Below are 26,235 nucleotides of genomic sequence, written 5' to 3'. Positions count from 1 at the left end.
CCCCGGGGGGGAACTGTACAGATCCACGTGTCGAGAGACACCCCCGGGGGGAACTGTACAGATCCACGTGGCGAGAGACACCCCCGGGGGGAACTGTACAGATCCACGTGGCGAGAGACACCCCAGGGGGGAACTGTACAGATCCACGTGGCGAGAGACACCCCAGGGGGGAACGTACAGATCCACGTGGAGAGAGACACCCAGGGGGGAACTGTACAGATCCACGTGTCGAGAGACACCCCGGGGGGAACTGTACAGATCCACGTGTCGAGAGACACCCCGGGGGGAACTGTACAGATCCACGTGTCGAGAGACACCCCCGAGGGGAACTGTACAGATCCACGTGGCGAGAGACACCCCGGGGGGGAACTGTACAGATCACGTGGCGAGAGACACCCCGGGGGTGGAACTGTACAGATCCACGTGGCGAGAGACACCCCCGGGGGGGAACTGTACAGATCCACGTGGCGAGAGACACCCCGGGGGTGGAACTGTACAGATCCACGTGGCGAGAGACACCCCGGGGGGGGAACTGTACAGATCCACGTGGCGAGAGACACCCCGGGGGTGGAACTGTACAGATCCACGTGGCGAGAGACACCCCGGGGGGGAACTGTACAGATCCACGTGGCGAGAGACACCCCGGGGGTGGAACTGTACAGATCCACGTGGCGAGAGACACCCCGGGGGGGAACTGTACAGATCCACGTGGCGAGAGACACCCCGGGGGGGGGAACTCCGGGTACCTTGGAGAGCGCGCATCGCCGGGAGGAGCCATCGGCACGAGCCGCCGAGGGGGACCGACCCACCGCCCCGCGCCCCCGCACTGTGGCACCTCGGCAAGAGCACGCGCCTCCCATTGGCAACGGGGTTTGTCACTAGGTACGGTGGGAGAGAAGTTCGAGATACCGGTTGCACGCGCCGTGTGGGCGCGAGTTTGCCGCGACGGTCCGGGCAGGTGTCGGGGAGGGTTATGCGGTGTCGGGAAGCCGTGGCGGTTTCTCGTCGAGTTCCATCGTCCATAGTTAGTTGCGGAAGACCACGGATGTTCGACTGTACGTTGTCAATGAAAGTGATTGAGTTGTATATATTGTTTTGCCCCCCACCCCCTCCCCCCCCCATCTTTATTAGCAATGTAATTAGTTAACGACGAGGGTTCGACCATCTAACGTGATATCAATCTATCTCGGGTGACCGTCTGCATGTGAATGAAATGATCTGGACAATAGATGTCAATTGTGGTGTTACAGTAGAATGCTGAAAGTTCGCAAGAAGTGCAAAATTCGTAACTAGCCACGAGTTTTTACGAACAATTTCTCATAAATTATTTGTAATTTGAGATTTTAATTCATATGGCGGAAGTAAGGACGTGAAAATTATTATCATTCTTCACCCGTTCGTCTCAAGACTCGCTTTTAGGAGGCTCTGACAGACAAGTTTGTGCAGTAATGGGTGTCGGTTACTATGTGTGTGTCTAAACATGCGTTTAGACTATTTAGATGATTTTGCTGCTATAAAGGTCGAAATGATAAGACACTTTGTTGAGCTATCATTTAGAAAATAAACTGTTGAAAAATAAATTCATACCTCAATGGATTTTGCCTGGTAAGATGGGGATTGTTCAATTTCATTTGTTAAATTTCGTTTGTATGTGTTGGGGTGATTTGTTTACCTATACTGGTACTTTGAACTCCAATCATCTAATTTTTGGTCGTTGTTGTTGTAACCTTCCTACCCAGCCCGATTGGACATCTGCGAAAAAGAGCTTTACAGCTCCTCGGATTCCTCCGGTATGGAACACATTACACCGATTCTGTGTAACGTCGACGAAAATCGTCAGCCATCGCGATCACTTTTGGTTCACGCCGGCGGCTGTGACGTTTCACCCGACGTCACAGTTGGTTGACGCCACGTCACAGTGGCGACGTCACCGCGCCACTGTGACGTCGCTGCGGCAGCTGCCACGCGGACGAACCGACAACGCTGTGGATCTTGCGGTTGACCGAGGCCTACCTGAGCGAATGCGCCCCGAATTCTCCGCCGCGTCTCGTAAGCTCTGCGGCGTCACGTCTGGACGGTGCTCGGGTGGGCGGCCACTCTGCCTGGGAACTGGCACGTGCTGTGGAATTGGGCTACGAGCTTGGCCGTGAGTTGGCAGTGCTAGCAATGGATTCTTGAATCTCTCTGCTGTGCAGAGGTTTTCGCGTTTACAATTCTCGCATGCGTGGGGCTTTCTCCGGGGTTACTCCGAACACGCTCCAGTGATGGAATTCGCCAAATATTCCCGATGCAGACCCCTTCCTTAAAATAGGACGACTTGAGACTCGGTCGTGAAGCGCTGTTTGGGATTAACCAAGCCGTAGAAACTCGGTTCACTTGCATTGACAGTGAATCAGTCTGGGCGGCAAAATGCGTTCCGAAAACACTCAACCCGGCTACATGCGGGTAACGTCGAGGGAGGTAGCGTGTGACGCGCACTCACGGTAACCGGGTAACGTGCGGCCCACACAGCTACCAGGTGTTATCGGGGGCTTCTGTTTTGATTCGTTTCTCGCTGCTACACCACAGCGGGTTCACCACCACTACCACCACCAACAACAACAACCACCAACCAACCAACAAACAACATCAACACCACCATCCCTCGGGGGGAGGGGGGGAGGGGGTGGTGCAACTTCCCGTCTCCCTTTAACCAAAAGCCTCATTTCAAACGAACCCTTCCGTCGCCTCCAAAAATAATAATGAGGTTAAAAATTAATGAAAGGGACAGGCGGGGGCCACGTGGCGGCCGTTCGGGGGGGGGGGGTGCGCGCGTCATAAGCGGCTTTCATTTCGCCCCTTGTGACCCCCCCCCCCCCCCAGAGCAGCAGCAGCAGCGGCGGCGCTCACGGGCACGCGGCTCTTAAGGGCTCGCGTAGCGAACGCGAAAGGTTAAAACGAATTGGCTTTTGATTGTGACTGATGGCCGTTGGCATTGACGGGTCGCTTCAAGTGAAGATCCGAAAGGCTGAGCGGGCCGCGTGGGAGAGAGGGGGGGGGGGCTTGCGAGGACCCCCCCCCCCCAACCCCCTCGCTCCACTCCCCGGTCGGATTCTAAGTCGCGGGTTACAGGTCCCCGGGTCCCAGCCTTCGGTCGCCGCTCGCACAAATGCCGCATTGCACTGCCACGGACGCGAGGCGACTCGCTAAGGGTGGGTGGGGAGTGTGGGGAAGGGTGGGGAGGGGGGGTCTCCGCTCTTCCACCAGCAACTTGCTGCGTGGCGCCGCGCGTTCTCTCTCTCGTATTCATGCCGAGTGCGGCGCGATCGTCGTCGGGGACGTGACCGAGCGCAAGGGGACACGAGCGATAGTGGAGCAACAGCGACAACAGAGAGGCAGAGCAGAATGAACCGGGCACGAGACGATGCGTCTTCTCGTGCGACGTGCGGTGAATCCGAGGCAACATTTTTTTTCCGCGCGGGCCACCAAGCCGAGCGGGAGCTACCCGTAGCCGGGCTGCATGCCCTCTCATCATCATCCTCCTCCTCGCAGCTCGCGTTACTAACTCGCCCATTCACTGATGCACTCATTCACTGATGCGCTCACTCACTCAGGCACGCACGCGCGCATTCATCACTCGCGCAAGCCACTCACCTTCCTGTAGGTGCTCATGTTGGGCGAGTGCTGCACGCAGACAAACCCAGATGCCACCGCGGCGGCCTCCGCAGCGAACTCGGCCATGGGTTTCCCCCCGTGACGCTTTGATTCGTAGTAAATTCCAACAGAAACAACTGATGCAACAGCAGCAGCAGCAGCTGCAGCAGCAGCAGCACGCGGCAGTAATAGCAGCGACAGCAGCAGCAGCAGCAGCAGCCGCACGTCGGCAAGAGCGCTATGGAAAGTTGCTGGTAGTGGCCACCACCACCACGACCAGCTGCTGCTGCTGCTACTGCTGCTGCAGGATATCCATGCAATGAGGAGAGGAGGAGGCGTCGGCGCGCAGGCAGAGAACCGCTGAGCGGTGCGCGAGTGCTGCGGGAGGGGAAGTGGAGCGCGCGTGGCGGCGGGGTCACGACGCCACGGCGCCGAAACAGCCGCCGCGGGCAGAGGAGCGCGCACGCACGCGCACGCACGCACGCGCGCAAAGACAAAGATCCCCCGTATAGCCTTTGCAGACTGTTGGGGCAAGTGCTGCACCGATGAGGGAGTGGGTGGGCCGCACCACGCCCGGCTGATTTTGCCTCCCGAGCGCTACCAGTGCTGCTGTTTGGACAAATCACCTGGTACTCCTTTTCAGGCTGAATCGACCTAAGGGAGGCCCAGAACCGGTTCAGATATTCGCCGCTGTTATTGGTCGTGAGCGTGAATTAAACTCGGGTGGTGAGTTGGGTGGCGCAGGGGTTAGCAGCTGACCCTGCCAGCTGCAAATGCGAACACGAACGTCATGTTTGTTTTACATGGCTGTGTTATTGTGCACACCAAGAGTTAATTTATGGCTTTTTCTTACCTCTGCTCGGTTTAAACATTTATTATGCTTTATTACGGCCACGCGCGGTCGTGTTTTACTGCACGAGCCATCGCTACGGTGCGGTGTATAGGAATAATAACAATAACCGTAAACATAAATTATTTAACTTGTTTTATGTAAAGCCGGCGTGACACGTGAACCCTTCACGGCGGAACATGCGACGCGGAATGGCCTCGTCTGACCCCGGAGGGAGGCACGCTCTCCTACGAGTTGCGTGGCGCCCCTGACAATCGGAGAGACCAGCGCGAAGTCTCTGACCCTAGCGCTGACCGTACGAGGCAGACCCTCGCTCCTCGCGAGCTCCAATCAAAAGTTTGGTAGTACATCTTCTTGGTTCTTTCGGTAAAGTCACGTAGAATGGAAATAATAAAATAATAAAAATAAAAATATATTTCTCACGACGTTTCGGCCACAACGCAAGCAGCCGTCCTCAGGTCCGAATGAGACTATGTCTCCTTCACAGACCTGCTCTCCACCTGAGGACGGCTGCTTGCGTTTTGGCCGAAACGTCGTGAGAATTATTTTATTATGTTTTATTTGAATTATTTTATTATTTCCATTCTACGTGACTTTACCGAAAGAACCAAGAAGATGAATCCCTGCAGTCACGAAAGCTTTAAATCGAAATTTGGTAGTACATGTTGTTTACGTCGTTTATTGTGAAAATTCGGTCACAGTTCCTATGACCTGCACTGTTTCATTGCTTTTATGCCTTTATTTTGGTGATTTTCGAAACGTTTTTTGGTTTGGCCATGTTTGTTTGTTGTAGTACAGAGTTAGACTGATGGCCTTAATCTAGGTTGTCTTGTGGTTGTTGTTGTTTGACTTGCATCCCACTGGGATTTTTGCACACATTGTTGGTGTACGGTGCTTTTTCTGCAATATTTTGCTGTCTTTTCTTGGATTTTCTGTTTGCATAGTCACTTTAAGATGTTTTCTTGTTCATGTTTTTGTTTTCTGTTTGTTGCGGTTGCACCCGATTTAAGAGCCGAATGGCTCACAGGGCTATACCTAATAAATGAAATGAACTTGAAAAAAAACTTGAAATCACCGCAATCGGACCACGCCTGTCCAGCACCCGCCCTCTATGTACACGTCTAGTATCTGTAGTATCTGTAACGGAACCTTTTGTCAATCCACTGCTGGATGAGGGCCTCCCCACGCCGTGCGGGTTGGTGGTCATCGGCGCGTGATTGTGAATGAAAACGTGGTAGGATTTAAGCGCGGCATTGAAATATACTGCACTGCCCACTACTGCCCCACCACATCGCCCCTGGCAGCGCTGTGCCGAGCTGTGTGCGGTCATCCATCCAAGCGATGTCCAAGCGATGTCCAAGATAAACCCAGAGATGTGACGAGTTCGGCGACTGGAGACACTGCCTTGAGCACACGCAACATCCACACGCACAAGGGTCGCGTCCGTGCCGCGTCTCCATGGACAGCCACAGAGACAAAGATGCCCACTTAAAGCCTCAAGAGGCTTTCATCTTCTTGGTTCTTTCGGTAAAGTCACGTAGAAGGGAAATAATAAAATGATAAAAAATAAAACATAATAAAATAATTCTCACGACGTTTCGGCCACAACGCAAGCAGACGTCATTCAGACGCTGTCTTTCCGACGGCCCTGTTCTTCACCTGAGGACGGCTGCTTGCGTTGTGGCCGAAACGTCGTGAGAATTCTTTTATTATGTTGCATTTTTATTATTTTATTACTTCCCTTCTACGTGACTTTACCGAAAAAACCAAGAATATGTAAGCCTTAAGAGGCTTTGGGGCAAGTTCTGTTTGCGAACACCTATGAAGGTCGGCGCGGTCCACGAGGGGGTGGATTGCCAGCACCACGCGCGGTCGCTTTTCTATCCTCAGCGCCGGTGTTTTCATACACACCGCGCAAGGTGCAGCGCTAATTTGAGGCCGAGTCGGAACCAGGGGAGGCCCGGGTCCGGTTCAGTTATTCGCCGGCGGTGTTGGCCGTGAACGCAACTTGAACCCGTGTGGGGCCGGGTCTCGAACGACCACGAGTAATTTGACGTTTCAAGCGGCGTGTCACTACCGCCGCCTTGCGGCTCCACGTGAAGCCGGCCACGTGCGTGTCCCGAGAGCAGTGGCCAACGATCTGCGTCTGCCCGTGGGACCTCTTCTAGGTCGACTCGGCCTTAAACGAGCGGTGCGTAGTAAACATCGCCACGAGCGAGATAAAGGCGACTGTTTGATTATTTGAATTGACTAAGGTCACCTTTTATTTATTCCATGAAGGAGCATTTTGCTTCCCCATGGGAGAATGGAGAAGCATACATTTTGTAAAAAAAATTATGATTGCTATTTAACATTTTGATTCTAATGATTCTACCAGGGCTTTTCATTCTGTGGAATGAATATATAATTGTTATAATTGTACTCTCCATTTTGCTTCGTTCTACTACAAAGTTTCAAGTATTTTTACAGTTAAAATTACTTTTAATATTTTATAATTATAAGATAATTTCCATATCATTCTGAACATCTGTAGTTTTAGTTAGACGTTGAATATTTTCAAGTGAATTTTATGCTAAATTTCAGCTTTCCAACGCCTCCTTTTTAATAAATGTTTTCTCCTACAACATCAGAGTGCAGCGCCACATTAAATATGCAATACAATAACAATAGTTTAAATCGATTTGAAGCATGTTTTATTTTTAAAATGGAAACATGGTTTTGGGGGGAGGGGGGGGGCAGAGCTTTGTGACGTTGAATTAATTTTGTGACGCCATGTGACGAGGGGGGGGAGGGGGGGGGGTCAAGAATCGGCCAAAATCACGTGACGTCATTTATGGACGGCCCCATACTTCACAACGCTGACCGCTGCGGCTTCGTGAAGTTGGTGGGTGGGGGGCAGGGGGGGGGGGTACAGGCACAGGACCGCTTCGGATTTCACTCGCCGCTGATGTTAGCCGTGCGCGACAATCTAATTCAGGCAAGCAGTGCGCTAACCACTGCGCCGCCGCTCCAATGATAAGGAACCGCCACAGCGACAACAAAGATAAAAACAAAAATCCCCCGTATAGCCGTAACAGCCTGTAGGGGCAAGTGCTGTTAGCGAGCACCTATGAAGGCCGGAATGATACACGAGGGGGTGGGTGGCCAGCACCACGCCCGACCGCCTTTGTCTCCCCAGTGGCGATGTTTACACACCGCACCAGGTACTAATTTGCGGCTGAGTCGACCTAGGGGGAGGCCTAGGACCGGTTCAGACAATCGTCACCGGTGTTGGCCGTGAGCGGGAATCGAACCCTGGTCGCCGGGTTCGTACCGCAGCGTAGCGCTAACCGCTGCACCACCGCTCCCCACAACAACAACCAAACAACAACCAAACAACAACAACCCAACCTGCAATTGCTGCGACACAACGGCGGGTGGCGGCAATTCTTCACCTCCGCATTCTCTGCCCTACGTCCCCGCGCCATCTTACAGCAAAGCGGCTCACAAATGTCAGAATGCATCCGCGTCGTCTGAATCCTCCCGTGAATCACGACACTCATCTGTGGCACCAACACCACCACCCCCCCAACTCTGAAGACGTCGATCCGTGCAGCAGCCTCGAGACACTGTTGGAGACTCTTCCTCGCGTTCTCCCCGTCCATTGCGAATCCCTTCACCGTTATTTTCTAATCTTTGCCTTCCACTTTTTTTTAGTTTTACCTTCCCTTGGGAAACAAAAGACGACTTTCGACGTCACCACTCGCGTGTCTGCGTCATGGACAGCGGTTTGTGCTGTTGTCCATGGATCACGATGCTGCACGTTCACGCGCCGTGCAAATGCTGTGTGCGCGATGTTAATTGCTGCTGTGCGCCCATGCACCGTCGCTATGCGTGTGTGTGCGTGTTGGTGTGTGTGTGGGTATGTGTGGGTGTGTTGGTGTGTGTGCGCGTGTGTTGTGTGTGTTGGTGTGTGTGTGGGTATGTGTGGGTGTGTGTGTTGGTGTGCGTGTATGTGGGTGTGTGTGTGCTCATGACCGGCTCCGGTTTAACAGCAGAGGTCTCACTCCGAATCAGTCGAGCGGCATTATCTTTTCATCGGTTGCGTAACGCTGTGTGGAAGCTATACCTGGTCTATCGCTCCGCACGAAGCTTCAGGTCTTCTCGGCCACAGTTATTCCCTCCCTTCTCTACGCTTGCGAAACGTGGACCCCCTTAATGGAGCATATTCGCCGGTTAGAAACATTTAGGCTGGCCTGCCTCCGATCAATCCTGGGTTTAACCAGGCTGGATTGTGTGAGGAGCTCACAAATCCTCGAAAGATCTGGGCAAAGTCCCATCGGTGAGCTCCTCCGGCAGGCAAGGCTGCGTTGGCTGGGCCATGTAGCTCGCATGCCCAATCACCGCATGCCCAAACAGCTTTTGTTCGGCCGGATCGAGGGGGCTAAACGGGCGCGGCACGGGCTAGAGAAGAGATGGAGTGATGTGGTACAGGAGGATGTGGAGCTGAGTAGACTTGCCGATGACTGGTACCAGCGGTGTCAAGATCGGCCTCTGTGGAGGAGGCTCGTGAAGGACGCTACTGGGCAGTTGGAGGCAGTCGCCCTCGAACAACAACAGAGGGTGGAGGAGCGACGCTCACAACAACGAGCGGAGCGCCGGGTGGCTAAAGAACAGCAAGTTGGTACAGTAGGGGGCACAGGTGGTGCATCAGCCAGTCATCTCGGTCATTTCAGTCAGTCGACCCGTGGCACCTGGGTCTGCCCCTTGACCTCCTGCCAGCGGGCGTTCGACACTTCACGTGGCCTCAAGGTGCACATGGCCTGGCACAAGCGTCGTGGTGACGTCACCGCCACTTAGTTGCGAATGGCGGTTGTTGGTGTGTGTGTGTGGAGCGATGGCGTAGTGGTTAGCCCAGTCCGCCTACGGGACCGACCAGAGCCTCGTGCAAAGAGCACCCGGCCCTGCAATGGCTCTAGGGGGGATTTCGCGACCAATATCCATAATAGAGGGGGGGGGGGGGGGGGTTTGGGGGGGGGGGTTAGATTGTGTAAATATATAAATGTGTCGTTAAACCCGCCACCATCCGACACAACCAATTGGTAAGGTTTGTCACGTAAAAAAGACATGCCAATTCGTGATGAGTGCAGCACACCGGCGTGTTGGAGCGTAAACCCACAACATTTTACCATTCGAGTACGACGTTTCGCCAGTAATTACAACTAGCATCATCAGGCGACAGCCAGATGTTTGTTTTTAATTTGCGTGCACATGCACAGACGCATCCTCTGCTCTGTGCCGCTCTGGGGTTGCTGCGCGTGCCCTCCTCACGAGTCGCGTCTGCCGACTCGGTCGAGTTGGGGTCAAGGGTCGAGGTCACGTGCGAGCTGACGGACTCGGGGAGACGGGACAGTGCGAGGAGGAACGCTCAGGGGCCGTCCATAAATGACGTCACGCGATTTTGGACGATTTTTTACCCCCCCTCCCTCGTCACACGGCGTCACAAAAAGTCAGACCCCCCCCCCCTCAAATATGACGTCACAAAGCTCTGCCCCCCCCCCCCCAAAAAAAAAGAAAACATGCTTCACATCGCTTTAAACTATTGTCATTGTAGTGCGTAGCTAATGTGGCGCTGCACTCTGATGTTGTAGGAGAAAACATTTATTAATTAAAAGTATATTTAATTAAGTAGAACGTGTTGTCTATATTAATTTAAAGTTGCGCATTTTGATGTGACGTCACATTTCTCAACCCCCCCCCCCCCCTCGTCACACATCGTCACAAATGTCTGACCCCCCACCCCCAGGTGCGTGACGTCATTTATGGACGGCCCCTAGCTCGGGGAGACGGGACAGTGCGAGGAGGAACTCTCCGACACCGTGGCAATAGCCAGCGCGGACGCGACCCCAAGCGACGTTCACCCTCACTCATCCAGATTCAGGCTTCCACCCCCCCATCCCCCCCCCATCCCTCTCCCCCGGAGGGTTCTCACCCTCCTGACCCTCCTCACCCTCCTCACCCTGCTCACCCTCCTCACCCTCCTCACCCTGCTCACCCTCCTCACCCTCCTCACCCTGCTCACCCTCCTCACCCTCCTCACCCTCCTCACCCTCCTCACCCTCCTCACCCTCCTCACCCTGCTCACCCTCCTCACCCTCCTCACCCTCCTCACCCTGCTCACCCTCCTCACCCTGCTCACCCTCCTCACCCTCCTCACCTTGCTCACCCTCCTCACCCTCCTCACCCTCCTCACCCTGCTCACCCTCCTCACCCTCCTCACCCTCCTCACCCTGCTCACCCTCCTCCACCGCACGGCGGCTCCACTGGGACGTGAGAAAGGGACATCGAGCGGGTTTCACGCCGCTGCCAGTACGACAAGGCGACAACCGCGTGGCGGTGGATCGTGACGCGCACCGAGAGTCTGTGACGTATGGGGGGGAGGGGGCGGGGCCTGAGGGGGGGGGATCGAGTTCGTGGGCTGTAGTTGTTAATTGGCGTCATCACCATCGTCACAACATACCCAGTCCGATATTAACATAAATTAAAGTGGCATTAATTATCGTGATAATGTTATTGCATTTTTTTTTAGATTATCAATCATAAAAAGTGATCGATAATGATTATACTAATCATGAATCATCGATCGATGTGCTGTGCCCGTTTATGCTGCTGCGCGGACAGAGAGATGCGATGGGGGGGGGGGATTTAAGAGAGGTGCCCATTTGTTTCAACTACCACGCCGGGAGAATAGAATCTAATAAATAATAACAACGACGATGATGATGATGACAATCGTCATCGTGATTATTGCAACTCACGATGCGAAGCCTTCCCGAGCCTCGCCCATATTGTCAGAAATCAATTTCTCGCCGTATTTTGACAAACTATTCTCCGTTATTCGAGTGCAACGTTTAATTTGTTCCGCTGTGCGGCAGGTAAAACCGCGGTGTCTGGAAAAAACCCCATACGCAGACGAGTGCATGACGCTCGCATTCCTCACGAATGAGTCAACAGCTCAGAGACTTGTTCTGTAAGAACCCATCCGCCCACAGGGTCAGAGCACGGGTTCAGCCGTTGGTCGTGAGTCACGAGTTCAAGTCGCGGTCAGGGGCGACAAAAAAATAAAATGAACATCATCCATCATCATTATCATCGACAATCATCATTGCCACCACTCATCTCCGTCATAATCGTCCCGACGGGGTCAGACAAAATGAGTACCACGTGGTGAGGCTGTAGCACAGCTGTGCGATTATACAAACTCCTGGAAGGTGGAATTCCCACAGCGGATCCAGGACTGACCCATAGAGGGTGAACGCCACGTGCCAGCCCTTCGCTGTGAGGATTTGGGGGTTTGGGAAGTTTGGAATTCACAACATTGCACGGGTTTGTGTTGTAGCATTGGCACCAGATCGGAGGCTTTTTGTCTTCCAGGATCTCGAGGCGGCTTTTGGGGCATTTTGGTTTCTTTTAAGTGCTTTTTTTTTTTAGAGGAAATGTTGCGGCAGTTTTTCAGGAATCATTAGCAAGCAGGCCTCTTCGTCATCTCTTTATACTTCTTTGAACGTACTGCTTTCCCCACCTGTTAAGTGTTTTGTATGGACATTCTCACTAAATATTAAGGTGCTATTGCTTCTAAAGAACTTGAATTCCCACAGACATTTGCATCACAGGCTCCGCGTTGTGCATCTGTGATAGCGCCAGAGTGCTCGTTTCACTCACAGGTCGGTCCACGCAGCTCTTTTCCTGCCTGATAGTGTTCCGAATACACCCTCCACCACCACCACCGCCACAGCCTAAATCATCACGACCACAACCACCCTGCATCACATTTTCCGCCACCATCTGTTTAGGTCTCGGGCTCCACATCCTAAACCAACACCACCACCACCACCACCGTGATCTCTACCGCCTGCATCTCCTTCTAAAAAACAAAGACAAAGATCCCCCGTATAGCCTTAACATATTTAGGGGCAAGTACTGTTAGCGAGTACCTATAAAGGCCGGCACGGCACACGAGGGGGTAGGTGGCCAACACCACGCCCGGCCGCCTTTGTCTACCCCGTGGCGATGTTTACACACCGCACCAGGTACTCATTTGAGGCTGAGTCGACCTAGGGGAGGCCCAGGACCGGTTCAAATAATCGTCACCGGTGTTGGGCCGTGGAGATGCATCTCCATCTAAACCACCAGCACCACCGACCTCCTCAGCCACCACCTGAATCACCACCAACTACTTAACTGCCATTTCCTCCACCACCACTTCTACCACCACCACCACGGCTGTGTGAGGCACAATAACGACTCGAGCCATGTGCCCAGAGCTAAGAGCTAACAGAAGTGAATTATGTCACAGGTTTCTCATTTTTAAATGTCAGCAGTCCTAGGCCGTAGCCATGGAGTCAACATTGGGGTGGACCACATTTTCCAGAGGGTGTGGGGGTCCCCCCCCCCCCGAAAAAAATCTAAATTTGAAAACAAATTTCCTGCCATTCCCTGCCTAAAATATTGTAAAAAATTCACTAACACACAGGATGGACTTTTTATTTATTTTTAACAATAATGTCTAATAGTGTATTGTATTACATTGCTCAGTTTTTTTCTTTTTTACCTTTTCTTGTTTCATTGTATATAATGGCAGAGATTAGGGATTAATAAAGTACAACCATAACCACAATCATATAAACAAAAATCTATTTTATAGCAATATATTGGGGGGCATTTTGAGGCATATTTTAATATAATCATGGCCTTGCAGCAGTCACACGTTTAATTGCTATTGGTCATGTAAAATAAATGGTTCCACTCAGCAACAACACAAGAAAAACAAACTTAAATATGCATACAGGTGGTGTATGTACGACCGGCACATGAAATATTAAACAAATCTAACCCCGGGCTCTACGGACTTAGCGGCACCCATGTGGCATTGGAGACCGTGCCGGTTAACGCCATCCTTTACTTCATTACTCTTGAAGTCACAGTTTTAATAAACATTTACGAAATAAAAACACCTTCGATGAAAGTACGCGGCCGCGTTGTTTGATGCACCCCCCTCCCCCCACTTGCCCTCCACAATGGCACTTGCCGCTGCTATTGTCAAGGTTCGGCCCCACGGCCTCCCTTGATGATATTATACTCAACACGGGGCTGAACACAAACACGGGGTACGGCACCACGACGGGGGTACCCACGTCTGCTCGTCCCTGCGGCCCCATAACAGCCCGAGGGCCGTTTCAAAACGGAAAGGTCCAAGGCTCGGTGCCCGCGGCCTAATGAGGCTCTCGCTCAAGGCAAGGTCGCCCCGTCGTCAGCCTTGAGCTAATGAGCCTCCTGGTGCCGTCTGGCCAGGTGAAGGCCGCTCTCTGGCCAGTCGAATGCGTTTTTAATGTCGTGCCAAAATAAATGTTCTGAAATGTGTTTTCGTTTTTTTTTCTGTTTTCCTCCGTCCGGCTGTTGCGCGCGCATCGCATCGCCGGTGCAAACTTCGCGTCGACGTCTCGGCATTGTAAGCTCCTGTGGACCGCACGAGTCAAAATGTGTGCTGCGTTTCAAACCCGGGGGTAATCTCTGCCTGAGACGATTTGCGCTGCGGGGAATTATGTTTTGCCATTACTTTTCAATTCCTCAAGTGATAGATGCGGTAGTTGTTTTTGTTATAAAATTGTTTTTTTTTACGCGGGTTGCTTTTGGCATGCTTAGTGACCCAGATCGTCACTACCGTATTGCACTTGAGTTTATCCTGGTATCGTTTGAGTTCTCACGTGCACGAATGAACAAAATAAATTGGAAAACACCAACATCCTCCAAGTAATTATATGCTGTCTGCTTGTTTGTGGGCTCCTGGGATTTTGAGAAATCCCAATGGATACTAAGTGTATTGTTTATTTATGAAGTCATTATTAGAGACAGAAGCCAAGTGGAAGGGTGAGAGGGCGTTGCATGCTAACAGAGCACAGGCTCGTCTTTCAACAAGGGGGGGAATAACTGAGGAGTGGACGCAGAGGTTAAGGCACTGCGTTATGAACCAGATCGTAGGTTCGCTTCTCGGCCACAGCGAACATCAGTACTGAGTGACATCTGACCCGCTCCTGAGCCCCCACCCTTCAACCCGCCGTGACCAAACGGAGTGAAGTGTGGTCAGAAAAAAAACCCCATGCACTGACACGACGTGGGGAAGACCTTCATCCAGCAGTGTATTGACCAAGGGGGGCTGTAGAGAAGATCTGAAGCATGCCTCTCTTTTCGACTAAGAACAGAGGCACATTCACATCTCGCAGCAGTCTCCACCCGCACCCATTCTTCGTGAAACCGATGGCTGCAGTCATCTTGAGAGGGAAATGAAATCCATTTTAATTAGTGGAACATGAGTTTTACCGCACATCTGGGTGGAATAACTCATAATGACTCCCTGCAAGTCCTCCAACATTGTACTTCTGCCAAACCGTCGTAGCGCGCGTTATTCCACACAGCACCACTCCGCGGGGGGAAAGGGGCGCCCCCTTCCCTCCAAGAAAATCATCCCGCAAAATGCACGGGGGGGGGGGTGACTGGTCCGAGCTGCCGACAAGATGCGCGCACCCACGTGCAGCACAGAGGGACGACGGTTGTGTCAGCCACATGGGCGAGAGACACGCGGAGAAGTGAAAACACGGCTGGCGGGCGGGCGGGCGGGGGGGTGAAAGTGATGTCAGAATGCGCCGAGCCAAATGTGTTCAACCCGAGGTTCTGTAGGCGCGGCGAGGCGACGTTCACAGCTGCACACGAGGACGCCTGACTCGACTCGTCTCGTCACTGGCTTCGGAGCTCCACCAAGCACCACCACCACCCCCCCATGACAAAAAGCCCCGACGTTTGTCACGAGGCCGAGGCTGGTTGGGGTCAGGATGACGACGTTCATTGCTTGCGTCACAGTCATCGTCGGTGACAGAAGTGCTGGCGCGTCGCGATCAGGGAGGAAGCCACCCGGCGTGCTGTTTGTTGCGGTTAATTGGGAACTGGTGACAGGCGGGGAAATGCGTCCTCCTTCGCTTGCGTCACCGAAATCGATGCGGACTTCCTTTTCTGACGCGCAGAGAAAATGATTAATGGGGCATTAACGAAATTACTCTGCGCCATGGGAGGAGCGTTCGGGACCACACCGAGACGAGGACATCTGCTGCCCCGAGACGCCCTCGCCTCCAGGCCACGCGGAGGCAGCGCGAGAACCCGGCGGGGTGTTCCCGTAGAAGCCGCTGCTGATGGCTCACACAGAGTGCGCGCGCTGTGCAATGTGGTAAGTTAGCAAGGGCGGGGCGCTCGCTCCAAGCGCCCTTCCCGAGAGCGGTGGTGGAGGTGTGGTGGAGGTGGATTGGAGGTGGGGTGGAGGTGGGGTGCAGGTGTGGTGGAGGTGTGGTAGAGGTGGGGTGGAGGTGTGGTGGAGGTGTGATGGACGTGTGGTGGAGGTGAATTGGAGGTGTGGTGGAGGTGTGGTGGACGTGTGGTGGAGGTGTGGTGGACGTGTGGTGGAGGTGTGGTGGAGGTGTGGTGGACGTGTGGTGGAGGTGTGGTGGACGTGGATTGGAGGTGTGGTGGAGGTGTGGTGGAGGTGAATTGGAGGTGTGGTGGAGGTGTGGTGGACGTGGATTGGAGGTGTGGTAGAGGTGGGGTGCAGGTGTGGTGGAGGTGTGGTAGAGGTGTGGTGGAGGTGTGGTGGACGTGGATTGGAGGTGTGGTGGAGGTGTGGTGGAGGTGAATTGGAGGTGTGGTGGAGGTGAATTGGAGGTGTGGTGGAGGTGTGGTGGAGGTGGATTGGAGGTGTGGTGGAGGTACGGTGGAGGTGTGGTGGTGGATTGGAGGTGTGGTGGAGGTGAATTGGAGATGTGGTGGAGGTGTGGTGGAGGTGGATTGGAGGTATTGTGGTGTGGTGGAGGTACGGTGGAGGTGTGGTGGAGGTGGATTGGAGGTGTGGTGAAGGTGTGGTGGAGGTGGATTGGAGGTATGGTGGTGTGGTGGAGGTGAAGTACCGGTAAGTACGCTGGACACCCAGGTTGAGGCACACGTATGTTTATTACAAGTTGTCGGTACAGGACAGCACTAGAGGGGGTAGCGGCCCCCTCACCCGGATAACTGGGGATACACCCTAGCTAATCCTGACCTACTCCCAAGTCCTCCACTAACGGGCTAGGGGAGGCTAACTGGCCCGACACTGGTGAATCGGGCTACGGTCTCCGGAGTCCCAGGGTACTGACCCTGGTTCACGGAACCACGCCTCTGGCTTGATCCTCCGCAGCCCTGACAAGGGCGGCGTCGAGGGGAGTCCAGGGCTTCTAACTAGGAGATCTTCCTTCTTCCTCCTTCGTTCCCAGACTGAGCCACGAGCTCTCTCTGTCCTCCCCTTTTATACCCCCCCGTCAGGATCACAACCCCCCAGGCTGCCTGATGCGGACGTCGCTGCGGGCACCCCCCCCGTGTACTCCCGGAGCTCCGCCCACTGTGTTTATTCCCCGTTGGATCCCATGCACCTACAGCCCTCCCGTAACAACCCTACATCACTCCCCCCATTACAGCTCGCAGCCGTCCCGGCTGCAACAATTCCAATAAAGGAACATTTACCCCTCAACCCCGTGTGTGCCTCATTTTTTTTCAACAAAATGCAAATTGAACAACAACAACAAGAACAACAAGAAGAACAAGCACACCCCCGAAGGGAATGTCCGACGCACCCCCCCCCCCGTATAAATACGAAATCCGTAAAAGCGCGTATATACAACTAGCCAGGAACTCCCCCAGCACACACAGCACACCCACGACACACAACGCACCCACAACACACACACCCCGCCCACACACACAACACAACACACACAATGTGGCAGGAGCGCACCACCGACGCAGCATACAGTAACCATGACACGTGAAATAAAAAAAATTTCTTCTTTTTGTATATTATAAGAGTCTGCGCATCTTAGCGCGCGTCCTTGCCGCAGGCCCGTCACACGGGGCAACCCCGGACGGCGGACCATCCGGTGGCGGCTGTCCCTTTCGAGATGAGGTCGCGATTGAAGTGGCGCGACCGTCGGCATCACCCGTGTGGGTTGTAGGGCATGAGCCCGTCATTCCCGGTGCACCTGTGGGTGGGACAGCCGGCAACACATCAGGCGAGAGCAGCGACGGACCCTCCGAGTCGGTCGACCCCCCACATGCTTGGCCCCGCGCGTGTGGAGTGGGCCCTCGCACCGCAACAAACGGTTTTAGCCTAGAGGGGTGTACAAACCACCGGCGCCTGCCCCATTTGATTCGAACGCACTGAGGCCTCAAAACCTCGACAACCTCGACGGGGCCCCGCCACGGGCGCACGAGTTTAGAGGAGGTCGCGAGTGGTACCTGGGGACAGTGCAGCCATGCCCTGTCCCCCGGCTTCCACTGCAGCACGTGCGCGCGAGCCAGCCTGAGGCGCTCGTTCGCCTTTTGACGCCTGTCAGAATTTAGCCTCGCAGCATCCCGCGCCTCAGTCAGTTTGTCAAGGTTAAATTTAACGTGTTCATCCAATTTAATTTTACCCAGCGGCGCGGGGATCTGCAGCTGTGCCGAAACAGGTGGGTCGGGTTCGCGGCCATACATAAGAAAGAATGGTGAAAATCCCGTCGCAGCATGGGGAGCCAATCTGTATGCCGCTAGAACCCCTTGAATTTGTAAGTCCCAATCAGTCTGTGAGTCCGAGACTTGCTGCGACAACATAGACGAGATGGTGCGATGCAGACGCTCGACCATCCCGTCCGTTTGCGGGTGATAAGGAGAGGTTCGAATTTTTTTCGTTCCTAGGAGATCACAGACTTGTTTTAGGAGTTTCCCGGAAAAATTTTTACCCTGGTCGGTCAGCAACCGCTCCGGAGCACCTTTGTCCATGACATAACCCTGGACAAAGGCGTCGACGATGGCTGCTGCCGACTGATTTGGCAGGGGCCAGGCCATAGGCCAGCGCGTAAAATATTCGACCCCAGTAAGCAAATATCTGTTTCCCCTGGGGGTGGCGGGGAATGGCCCCAGAATGTCGAGTGCGACCAGTTCATTTACTCGGGAGACCTGGATAGACTGCAAGGGCGGGTTCGACTCCCGTGCCGGTGGTTTGCGCTGCGCACACATAGGGCACGCTGCCAACAGATCAGTGACATCCCTTGTCATGCCTGGCCAAAAAAAATTCAGCTGGAGCAAGGCGAGAGTTTTCTGGGTCCCCAGGTGGAGGAGGCGCTCATGCGCAGCCCACACCACCTTACCCCGTAATCCCGAAGGGACCACCAGCCGGTGACGGTGGGATTTGCTGTCCCAATGCATGAGCAACCCTGCGTGCATGCCCCAAGCGTCGGCCTCACCCGTCCCCCGCCCCCTCTTCCCGGCGCGACGACGCAACGCGAGGAGGGAGGAATCCTCCATTTGGAGGCGCCCCCATTCATTAACGGGCAACCCAAGCAGGGAATCTTTCCCCTGTTCCGCGATATCAATGGTGACCAATGTTTCGTCATTGGCGGCGGCCGCCAGGACCGGATTCATCATGTCCCCTGCCGGCTTGCAACGCCCAGACCCCAGGAGGCATGCGCATTCGGAGGCGGTTGGCATCCGTGACAGAGCGTCAGCGTTGGTGTGGCGAACGCCCTTACGGTAGGTGGTTTCGAAATCGAAATCCTGGAGGACCTCCAACCATCGGGACAATTGTCCCGATGGCTGTTGAACCTTCAGGGCGTACTGCAGTGCCGCATGATCTGTGCGGACGGTGAAACGCCGACCGTACAGATATGGGCGATACTGTTGGATGAAATAGACAATTGCCAACAGTTCCCTACGGGTGACACAATATCTTTGCTCCGCTGGAGACAACACCCGACTGCCGTACGCAACCACCCGTTCCACGCCGTCAACCACCTGGGAAAGCACACCTCCAATACCCGTGTTGCTCGCGTCGGTGTCGAGCAAAAACGGCCTAGAAAAATCTGGGTAAATCAGGGGAGGAGCCTTTACCAGGGCGTCCCGAAGGGAGCAGAAAGCAGCTTCCTCCTCCTGACCCCAGTGGAACCGAACCCCTTTCGATGTTAACGCGTGTAGGGGTTTGGCAATCGTTGCAAAATTAGCGACGAAGCGTCGGTAATATGATGCGAAGCCAATAAAACTCCTGACCTCTCCCACCGAGGTGGGAGTCGGCCAGGAGCTGACACACTGCGTTTTGGCGGGATCGGTAGCAATACCCGAGCGCCCTACGATGTGCCCCAAATAACGCACCGACTCGCGTAACAAATGGCATTTCTGGGGCTTAAATTTCAAATTAGCAGCCCGCATCTTTAGGAAAACCGCCCGCAACCTCTGGAGATGTTCATCAAAAGTTTTACCAAAGACAATAACGTCATCCAAATAAATCAGGCACGATTCCCATTGCAATCCAGCCAAAACCAATTCCATCAATCGCTGGAAAGTTGCCGGCGCTGAGTGTAAGCCCATCGGCAACCGGTTGAATTGGAACAGGCCGTGCGGTGTACGGAAAGCAGTTTTAGGCTTAGAATCATCGTCCAGAGGAAGCTGCCAGAATCCCGAAAGTAAATCTAGTGTGGAGAAGAATCGCGCTCCCGCCAAGGCGTCCAGCGATTTGTCCATCCGTGGGAGCGGGTATGCGTCGGCAACCAAAATTTTATTAAGGCGCCGAAAATCCACGCAAAACCGCAACGAGCCGTCCTGCTTTTTAACCAGGACGATCGGCGCTCCCCAAGGGCTGGTGGAGGGAGAAATGATGTCGGCGGCTAACATGTCATCAACAGCCGATTTGACATGGTCCTTTTCGGCGGGACTTAACCGAAACGGATTTTGGCGAATTGGCGCGCTGTCACCCGTGTCAATATGGTGACGCAGCAGGTGAGTGCAACCCAAATCATATTTATCCCGACTGAAAACGTCGGAAAATTCCCTCAGTAGCGTTCTAAGCTGTTGGCGCTCTGAATTTGTCAGGTCCGTCGATCCCGCACAAAGCGCGTCGAGCCACCCTTCATCGCTGTCCGAATGTGGGAGCATTCGGGAAGCAGTGCCAACATGGTTCGCGACAGGTTCCTCGCAGGGTACCGGCGTCGCGTGAGCGAGCACCGTCCCTTGAGGGACCACCACTGTCTGCGACCCCACATTGAGGACCGCGATGAAAGGGTCCTCGTCCCCTCTTACGACGGTCTGGGCCGGAATCAAATTAGGTGCACTAACCCCGGCCCTAGACGGTCCCAGCAAAACACCCTGATCCCCTACGCCCATAGCGAAGGGCTTACGAAGTTTCAGAGGCACTAGCATTTGAGCTCCCGGCGGCACACTAACTGTTCTGACGACAAACGCCGGTACCGTCGCGAACGCCGTCCGAGCCACCGCAGGGGAAGGCAGGAAGGCCATGCGTCGCCCTGACGGAAGCTCAATGCATCCTTGGTCGATCAAAATACGAATTGGCATTTTTCCTAAGAAATCCGTCCCCAGCAGGCACGGAACCGCCAGCGAGGAGGAAACGAAAATCGGCCCCGACAATTTGATGTCCCCGATACAAATTTGCGCGCGAATCTGTCCCATGATGCCCAGAGAGCCCCCGTTAGCGGCATAGAATGGGACGTTAACCGGCAGTAAGGGCCGGCTTTGTACAGGCAGAATATTGTAAATTAACTCCGAAATGATTGTCGCCGATGCCCCCGTATCGACCAGGATGCGTACCTCTACCCCGTCAATGTGTCCGACCACGGCCGACGACCCTGACGACGCGGCTACCACGCGATGGGCCAACACGGACCACTGTTTGGGCTCGATTCGAGTCCCCGCAGTGATCCGCGTTGGGCCGTCGCAACGCAACATCGGCCCCCCGTTCGTTGTGGTGCGAGAGTGTGCAACGGGCGGGTGCTTTGGCCAAACATGTGTGGTGCCGCGACTCGCCGGATCATGTTGCTGGAGCTTGGGAGGAGGAGGCCCGGCGTCCCGTCGAGGCGTCGTCCCGCGCTGTCGAGGCGAGCGGCACCCCAAGGCGACGTGGCCCCGAACGCCGCAGTTGAAACACCGCGGACCCCCCGGTGGAGACGATGGACGGTCGAACCGGCTTGAGCCGTCCCGGCCCGCCCGTGCTCCTTGCGCCTGTTGCCGTCGGTGGTCGACGGCGTAGAGCTCCTCCGTCTGAAGGGTGGCTGCAGCCACCGCACGCCCGGCCGATGCCCTGCTGGCTTTCCGCCGCAGGGACAGAAGGTTGGCGTGAAGGAGGCGCGCCGCCTGAAGAGAGGTCATCTCGGCGTCCTCCTGTGCGACGACAGCGATGTCCAGGTCGTCTGCCAGGAGGAGGATCTTCTCCGTGACCATCGCGTCCACGCCGTCGTCGTCCATACGGGGAAAAGCCGTTTTGGCCAGCGCCAGGAGGCTCGTCCTGTATGCCAGGGGCGACTCTTTTTCACCCCGCTTGCGGTCGTAGAACTGCTGTCTGCATTCTGCAGATGGTCCATAGACCCCAGCCAGCAGTTGTAGCGCCCTCGGCAGAGTAGAACGCTTCTCTCTTGGCGCCGATGTGAGGGCGGCGAGCGCGTCGGCGTCGAGGAGCGCCGGCAGCGCGCAGAGGGCTTCGTCGTCCGACCACCTAGCCATTTCTTGGTGGGCGATGAAGCGACGCTGGAAGCCGCCCCAGTCGCCCTCCGCGCCAACAAATTCCTTCAGCGGAGGTAGGCGTTGTTGCAGCGCAGCGTTCGCCTTGGAAGTCTGCAGGCTGCTATCCCCAGGACTCGGCTGTGCGTCGGCGCGAATGGCAGATGGAATCGCCTGTCGCAGCCGTGATGACGTTCCCGCCGCTGGCGATGATGCGGCTGTCCCAGCGAGAGCGGTGTCGGACCCAAGGTTTAGCCCGGCCACGCCCTCTGCAGCTGCCGTGGCGATGGCGGGAATTTCAAAGTTGGAGTCTTCCGAAATGGCGGGAAGGCGCTCCGGTCGTCGACTCCCCTCGCCCCGTGGTGGACCACCAGCCCCCAGCCGCGTGATGTTTTCCAGCGTGGCGGCAGCGGCATACAGCAGCTCCGCCAGCCTCTCGTGAGCCAGCCGTAGCGCGTCTGGCTGCGGCCCCTCTTCATGCCGATGCCCCGGCAGGAACGCGTCAGGCCCCGGCTGTACCATGTCTTGGTGAGCCGTCTCGGGCTCAACGATTTCAGCAGTGTCCTCGTCCGGCACTCTGGCTCGAGCTGTCTGACGTGTATCCATGTTCGTAATACTTCTGACCCCAGATGAAGTACCGGTAAGTACGCTGGACACCCAGGTTGAGGCACACGTATGTTTATTACAAGTTGTCGGTACAGGACAGCACTAGAGGGGGTAGCGGCCCCCTCACCCGGATAACTGGGGATACACCCTAGCTAATCCTGACCTACTCCCAAGTCCTCCACTAACGGGCTAGGGGAGGCTAACTGGCCCGACACTGGTGAATCGGGCTACGGTCTCCGGAGTCCCAGGGTACTGACCCTGGTTCACGGAACCACGCCTCTGGCTTGATCCTCCGCAGCCCTGACAAGGGCGGCGTCGAGGGGAGTCCAGGGCTTCTAACTAGGAGATCTTCCTTCTTCCTCCTTCGTTCCCAGACTGAGCCACGAGCTCTCTCTGTCCTCCCCTTTTATACCCCCCCGTCAGGATCACAACCCCCCAGGCTGCCTGATGCGGACGTCGCTGCGGGCACCCCCCCCGTGTACTCCCGGAGCTCCGCCCACTGTGTTTATTCCCCGTTGGATCCCATGCACCTACAGCCCTCCCGTAACAACCCTACATCGGTACGGTGGAGGTGTGGTGGAGGTGTGGTGGAGGTGGATTGGAGGTGTGGTGAAAGTGTGGTGGAGGTGGATTGGAGATGTGGTGGAGGTGTGGTGGAGGTGTGATGGAGGTGTGGTGGAGCCGGTTAATTGGTTCGTCTTCCGCAACAACATCAAGAACCGTCGTTTGCCACTAATTGGCGGTGGCGTCACCACGGCGCCCGTGCTAGGCTATGTGCACGTTCAGGCCACGGCGAAGTGTGTGGGGTGGTGATGGGGGGGGGGGGTGAACGATGCTGCTCTGTGGTTCCCCCCCTCCCCCCACTTACGGAGGCTTCTTTTTCGGGAATGTTTTGCTTCTAAATTGGGACCGTGACGCCGGCACCACGTGGACTACCACGCGTCTTTTTTTCTTCCTTCGAATAAACCCGTCGGGATCAGACGTACAATTGTGGGTTAAATACACCCGGCAGTATTAACCAGGGTCGCCATGGCTAACCCGAACCTCTCTCTCTCTGCTACCACGCGCGCTCCTACCCGCTCGTCTATGCCATGGCCCCGCGCGCGTCCCAGGACCAGCCAGCGGTCTCAGACCGCTTTGCCAATCAACCGCTGGACGAGGGCCTCTACTCCCCACTCTATGGAGATCGTGGGGGTCATTTAAAAATTCTTCAGCGCGCTGGTCAGTGCGGTTTGCAGGCGGGGAGCATAGAAGTACGCAAAGTCCATCGCCTTCTTTGTTCGCTGCCCACAACGCTGTCCCCCGCAGCTCTGTATTAACCCGTGAGTTCATCATGCACGCGTGGTTCATGCAGATTTCATGCCTTTGTAATACGTATCTATTTGGCGTTTGCACGTCTTTAAACCTGTATTTATGCCAGAGAGGATTCAGTCGTTTTTTATTACACGCTTTCTTTTAACTCACTCTGTCTGTTGTTGTTGTATCCTCTAATATTGTAACTCCATTTTAAACCACTTCCCAATGTGGTACCGACTGCAAACTCGGCATACTTATGTCATACTGATGACAATACTATATTCTATCATGAAAATATACATTTTGAAACATTCTTTTTAATGATATGTTTCAGCTTGAGTCTAATTGTCCACGTTCAACTGACGTTGGCTGTAATTGACCACGGCCCCTTACGTTATGGCAAGCTTCGGGGCCACTTCCTGGAGTCTCGGAGTTCTGCCATTACGAGTACATTTCATAAAAGCGTGTTTATTTTAAAAAAAAATATATTACTTATTTATAAATCAAACATTTTAACAGATGTGCAACGGCTCCGTGGTTCCACTTCCTCTCCGGCGGTCCGCAGACCACGGCACGGGAACCAGAGCTCGACACGCAGCTAAACCGTCAAGGGGCGCCGTGGTGGTGAGATGTCATCTCCATCGCCCAGTATGCAGGAGGGCGAGGGTTCGATCCCCGACCCCGACGCCTGCTGTATTTTTGGCGTTTCCGTGTCTCTCTTTCCACGGTCGTGCAGATGCATCTCCGGGTCCTCCGGGGTCTTCCCTCCACATTTAAAAACTTGCGCTCAGAGTATTTGGCTGCTTTACATTTCCGCACGATGAGCCCGCTTAGTGTGGTAAAATAAAAAAAAAAACTTAGTTTATTTCAAGTGCCTCGCTTCATTCAGTCATTCGCTCGAAACGACGCGGTTAAGAGGACAAATAAATCGATCCCGCGAGTGCGAGCAGCAACCGCGTGCAGAGCAATTCTTCAACAACGACTGTATGGTCGAGTGGAAGCTGAGTGGTGGAGTGGAGGCTGTGTGGTGGTGGAGTGGAAGTTGTGTGGTGGATCCTCAAGTCCCAGAGCTCTTGTGCCCGAGGCGGGATGGCTAAGGGCGCGGAGATGCGACCAGACCACACGGAAAAGCCCATCACATCACTCGCCTTCATCATGATCATCCCAATCATCGATCACCACCGACAACCGCAAACACACTTTACTGTATAACAATGTTTATTATTATGCAAATCCAAAAATTGGACCTTCTTCTGGCAATGTTAAAACGGTGAAATCATTACACGTTTTATACTACGTTCGAATACAGTAATTAACGGAAACAAAACGAAAAATCACCAATGTTCGTAGGCAAATTAAAAATGAAAATGAAATGTGACACAACTTGCGAACGAGTTGACAGTGACAAGGTCAGAGACGTGCGACCCCTCCACCACCAGGCGCTGGGACCCGGCCCCCGGAGCTCCAGGGATGACACGAGACTCGTCGCGCAAATGTCATCGTACGCTCGGCTCCTCGGACGAAACAGAATGTTGCAGACGGACCTCACTAAAACAAAAAAACACTTCTCTTACGCGCAGACGCCATGTGTGGAAAGAAAAAAAAACCCAACCCAACCTAACACCAAGTACAAAATATACAGCATATAGGAACCTGCTGAATAGTGCATATGAACGACCACCACACGTCTTGCACAAGGCCAAACAATGGCCACCCACACGTCACTAAATGCACAAACAAGTCAGCCCGATTCCGAATCTACTGCTGCTTTAATTAGTCTCCCCATGTGCGGGCGCGCGCGCGTGCCCATGGGCTGCTATTGCACGAATATAAGACAATAATTAAGGAGAATGGTGGATGAGCTTCACGCGTGCCCTCTGGCACGCTGTGGTTTGATGTTACAACCGGGAGCTGGTAATTCAAGTTGAACAGATTTCTTCATTACAACAAACAACAACAACAAAAACATTCTGTATCTATATAGTATGTAATAAAGAATAAAATTACCTTTTTTTTTTAGTTTAAAAACAATTGTTTCGCAATACGCTTTTAAATTAAAGAGCCAAGTCGTCGCCTCGGGTGGGTCCGCAGCGGCCGCGCAGTGCGGCGCCAAACACCCAGCGGCAGAGTCGGGCGGCGGGCATCTCGCGCGGTCACTGGGCCCGTGACATCACTGGGCCCGCGAGCACGTGATCACTGGGCCCGTGACATCACTGGGCCCGCGAGCACGTGATGACTGGGCCCGTGACATCACTGGGCCCGCG

At 54.4% G+C, this 26,235-nt stretch overlaps 1 protein-coding gene and 1 long non-coding RNA gene across 2 annotated transcripts in view; one reads left to right on the top strand and one right to left on the bottom strand.

The window, feature by feature from the left end:
• Nucleotides 1–3,756, bottom strand: part of LOC144719815 (regulator of G-protein signaling 7-like) — a 60,978-nt gene extending 57,222 nt beyond the window's left edge. Inside the window, exon 1 of the mRNA XM_078596025.1 lies at nt 3,634–3,756. Within this exon, the coding sequence (XP_078452151.1) occupies nt 3,634–3,720 (87 nt within the window). The 5' untranslated portion in view covers nt 3,721–3,756. The remainder of the gene's footprint in view (nt 1–3,633) is intronic.
• Nucleotides 3,757–15,538: 11,782 nt separating this feature from the next.
• On the top strand, nt 15,539–24,836 carry LOC144719814 (uncharacterized). The gene is made up of 3 exons (XR_013585668.1): nt 15,539–15,737; nt 23,788–23,997; nt 24,491–24,836. It is a non-coding gene; the product is annotated as an uncharacterized LOC144719814 (long non-coding RNA).
• The last annotated feature ends 1,399 nt before the right edge of the window (nt 24,837–26,235 follow it).

Source organism: Lampetra planeri, chromosome 7 (assembly GCF_965212315.1).
Source record: "Lampetra planeri chromosome 7, kcLamPlan1.2.h2, whole genome shotgun sequence".
Classification (NCBI taxonomy): Eukaryota; Metazoa; Chordata; class Hyperoartia; order Petromyzontiformes; family Petromyzontidae; genus Lampetra; species Lampetra planeri.
Note: the sequence above shows the minus strand (reverse complement) of the source record. Positions and strands in the feature narration are given on the sequence as shown.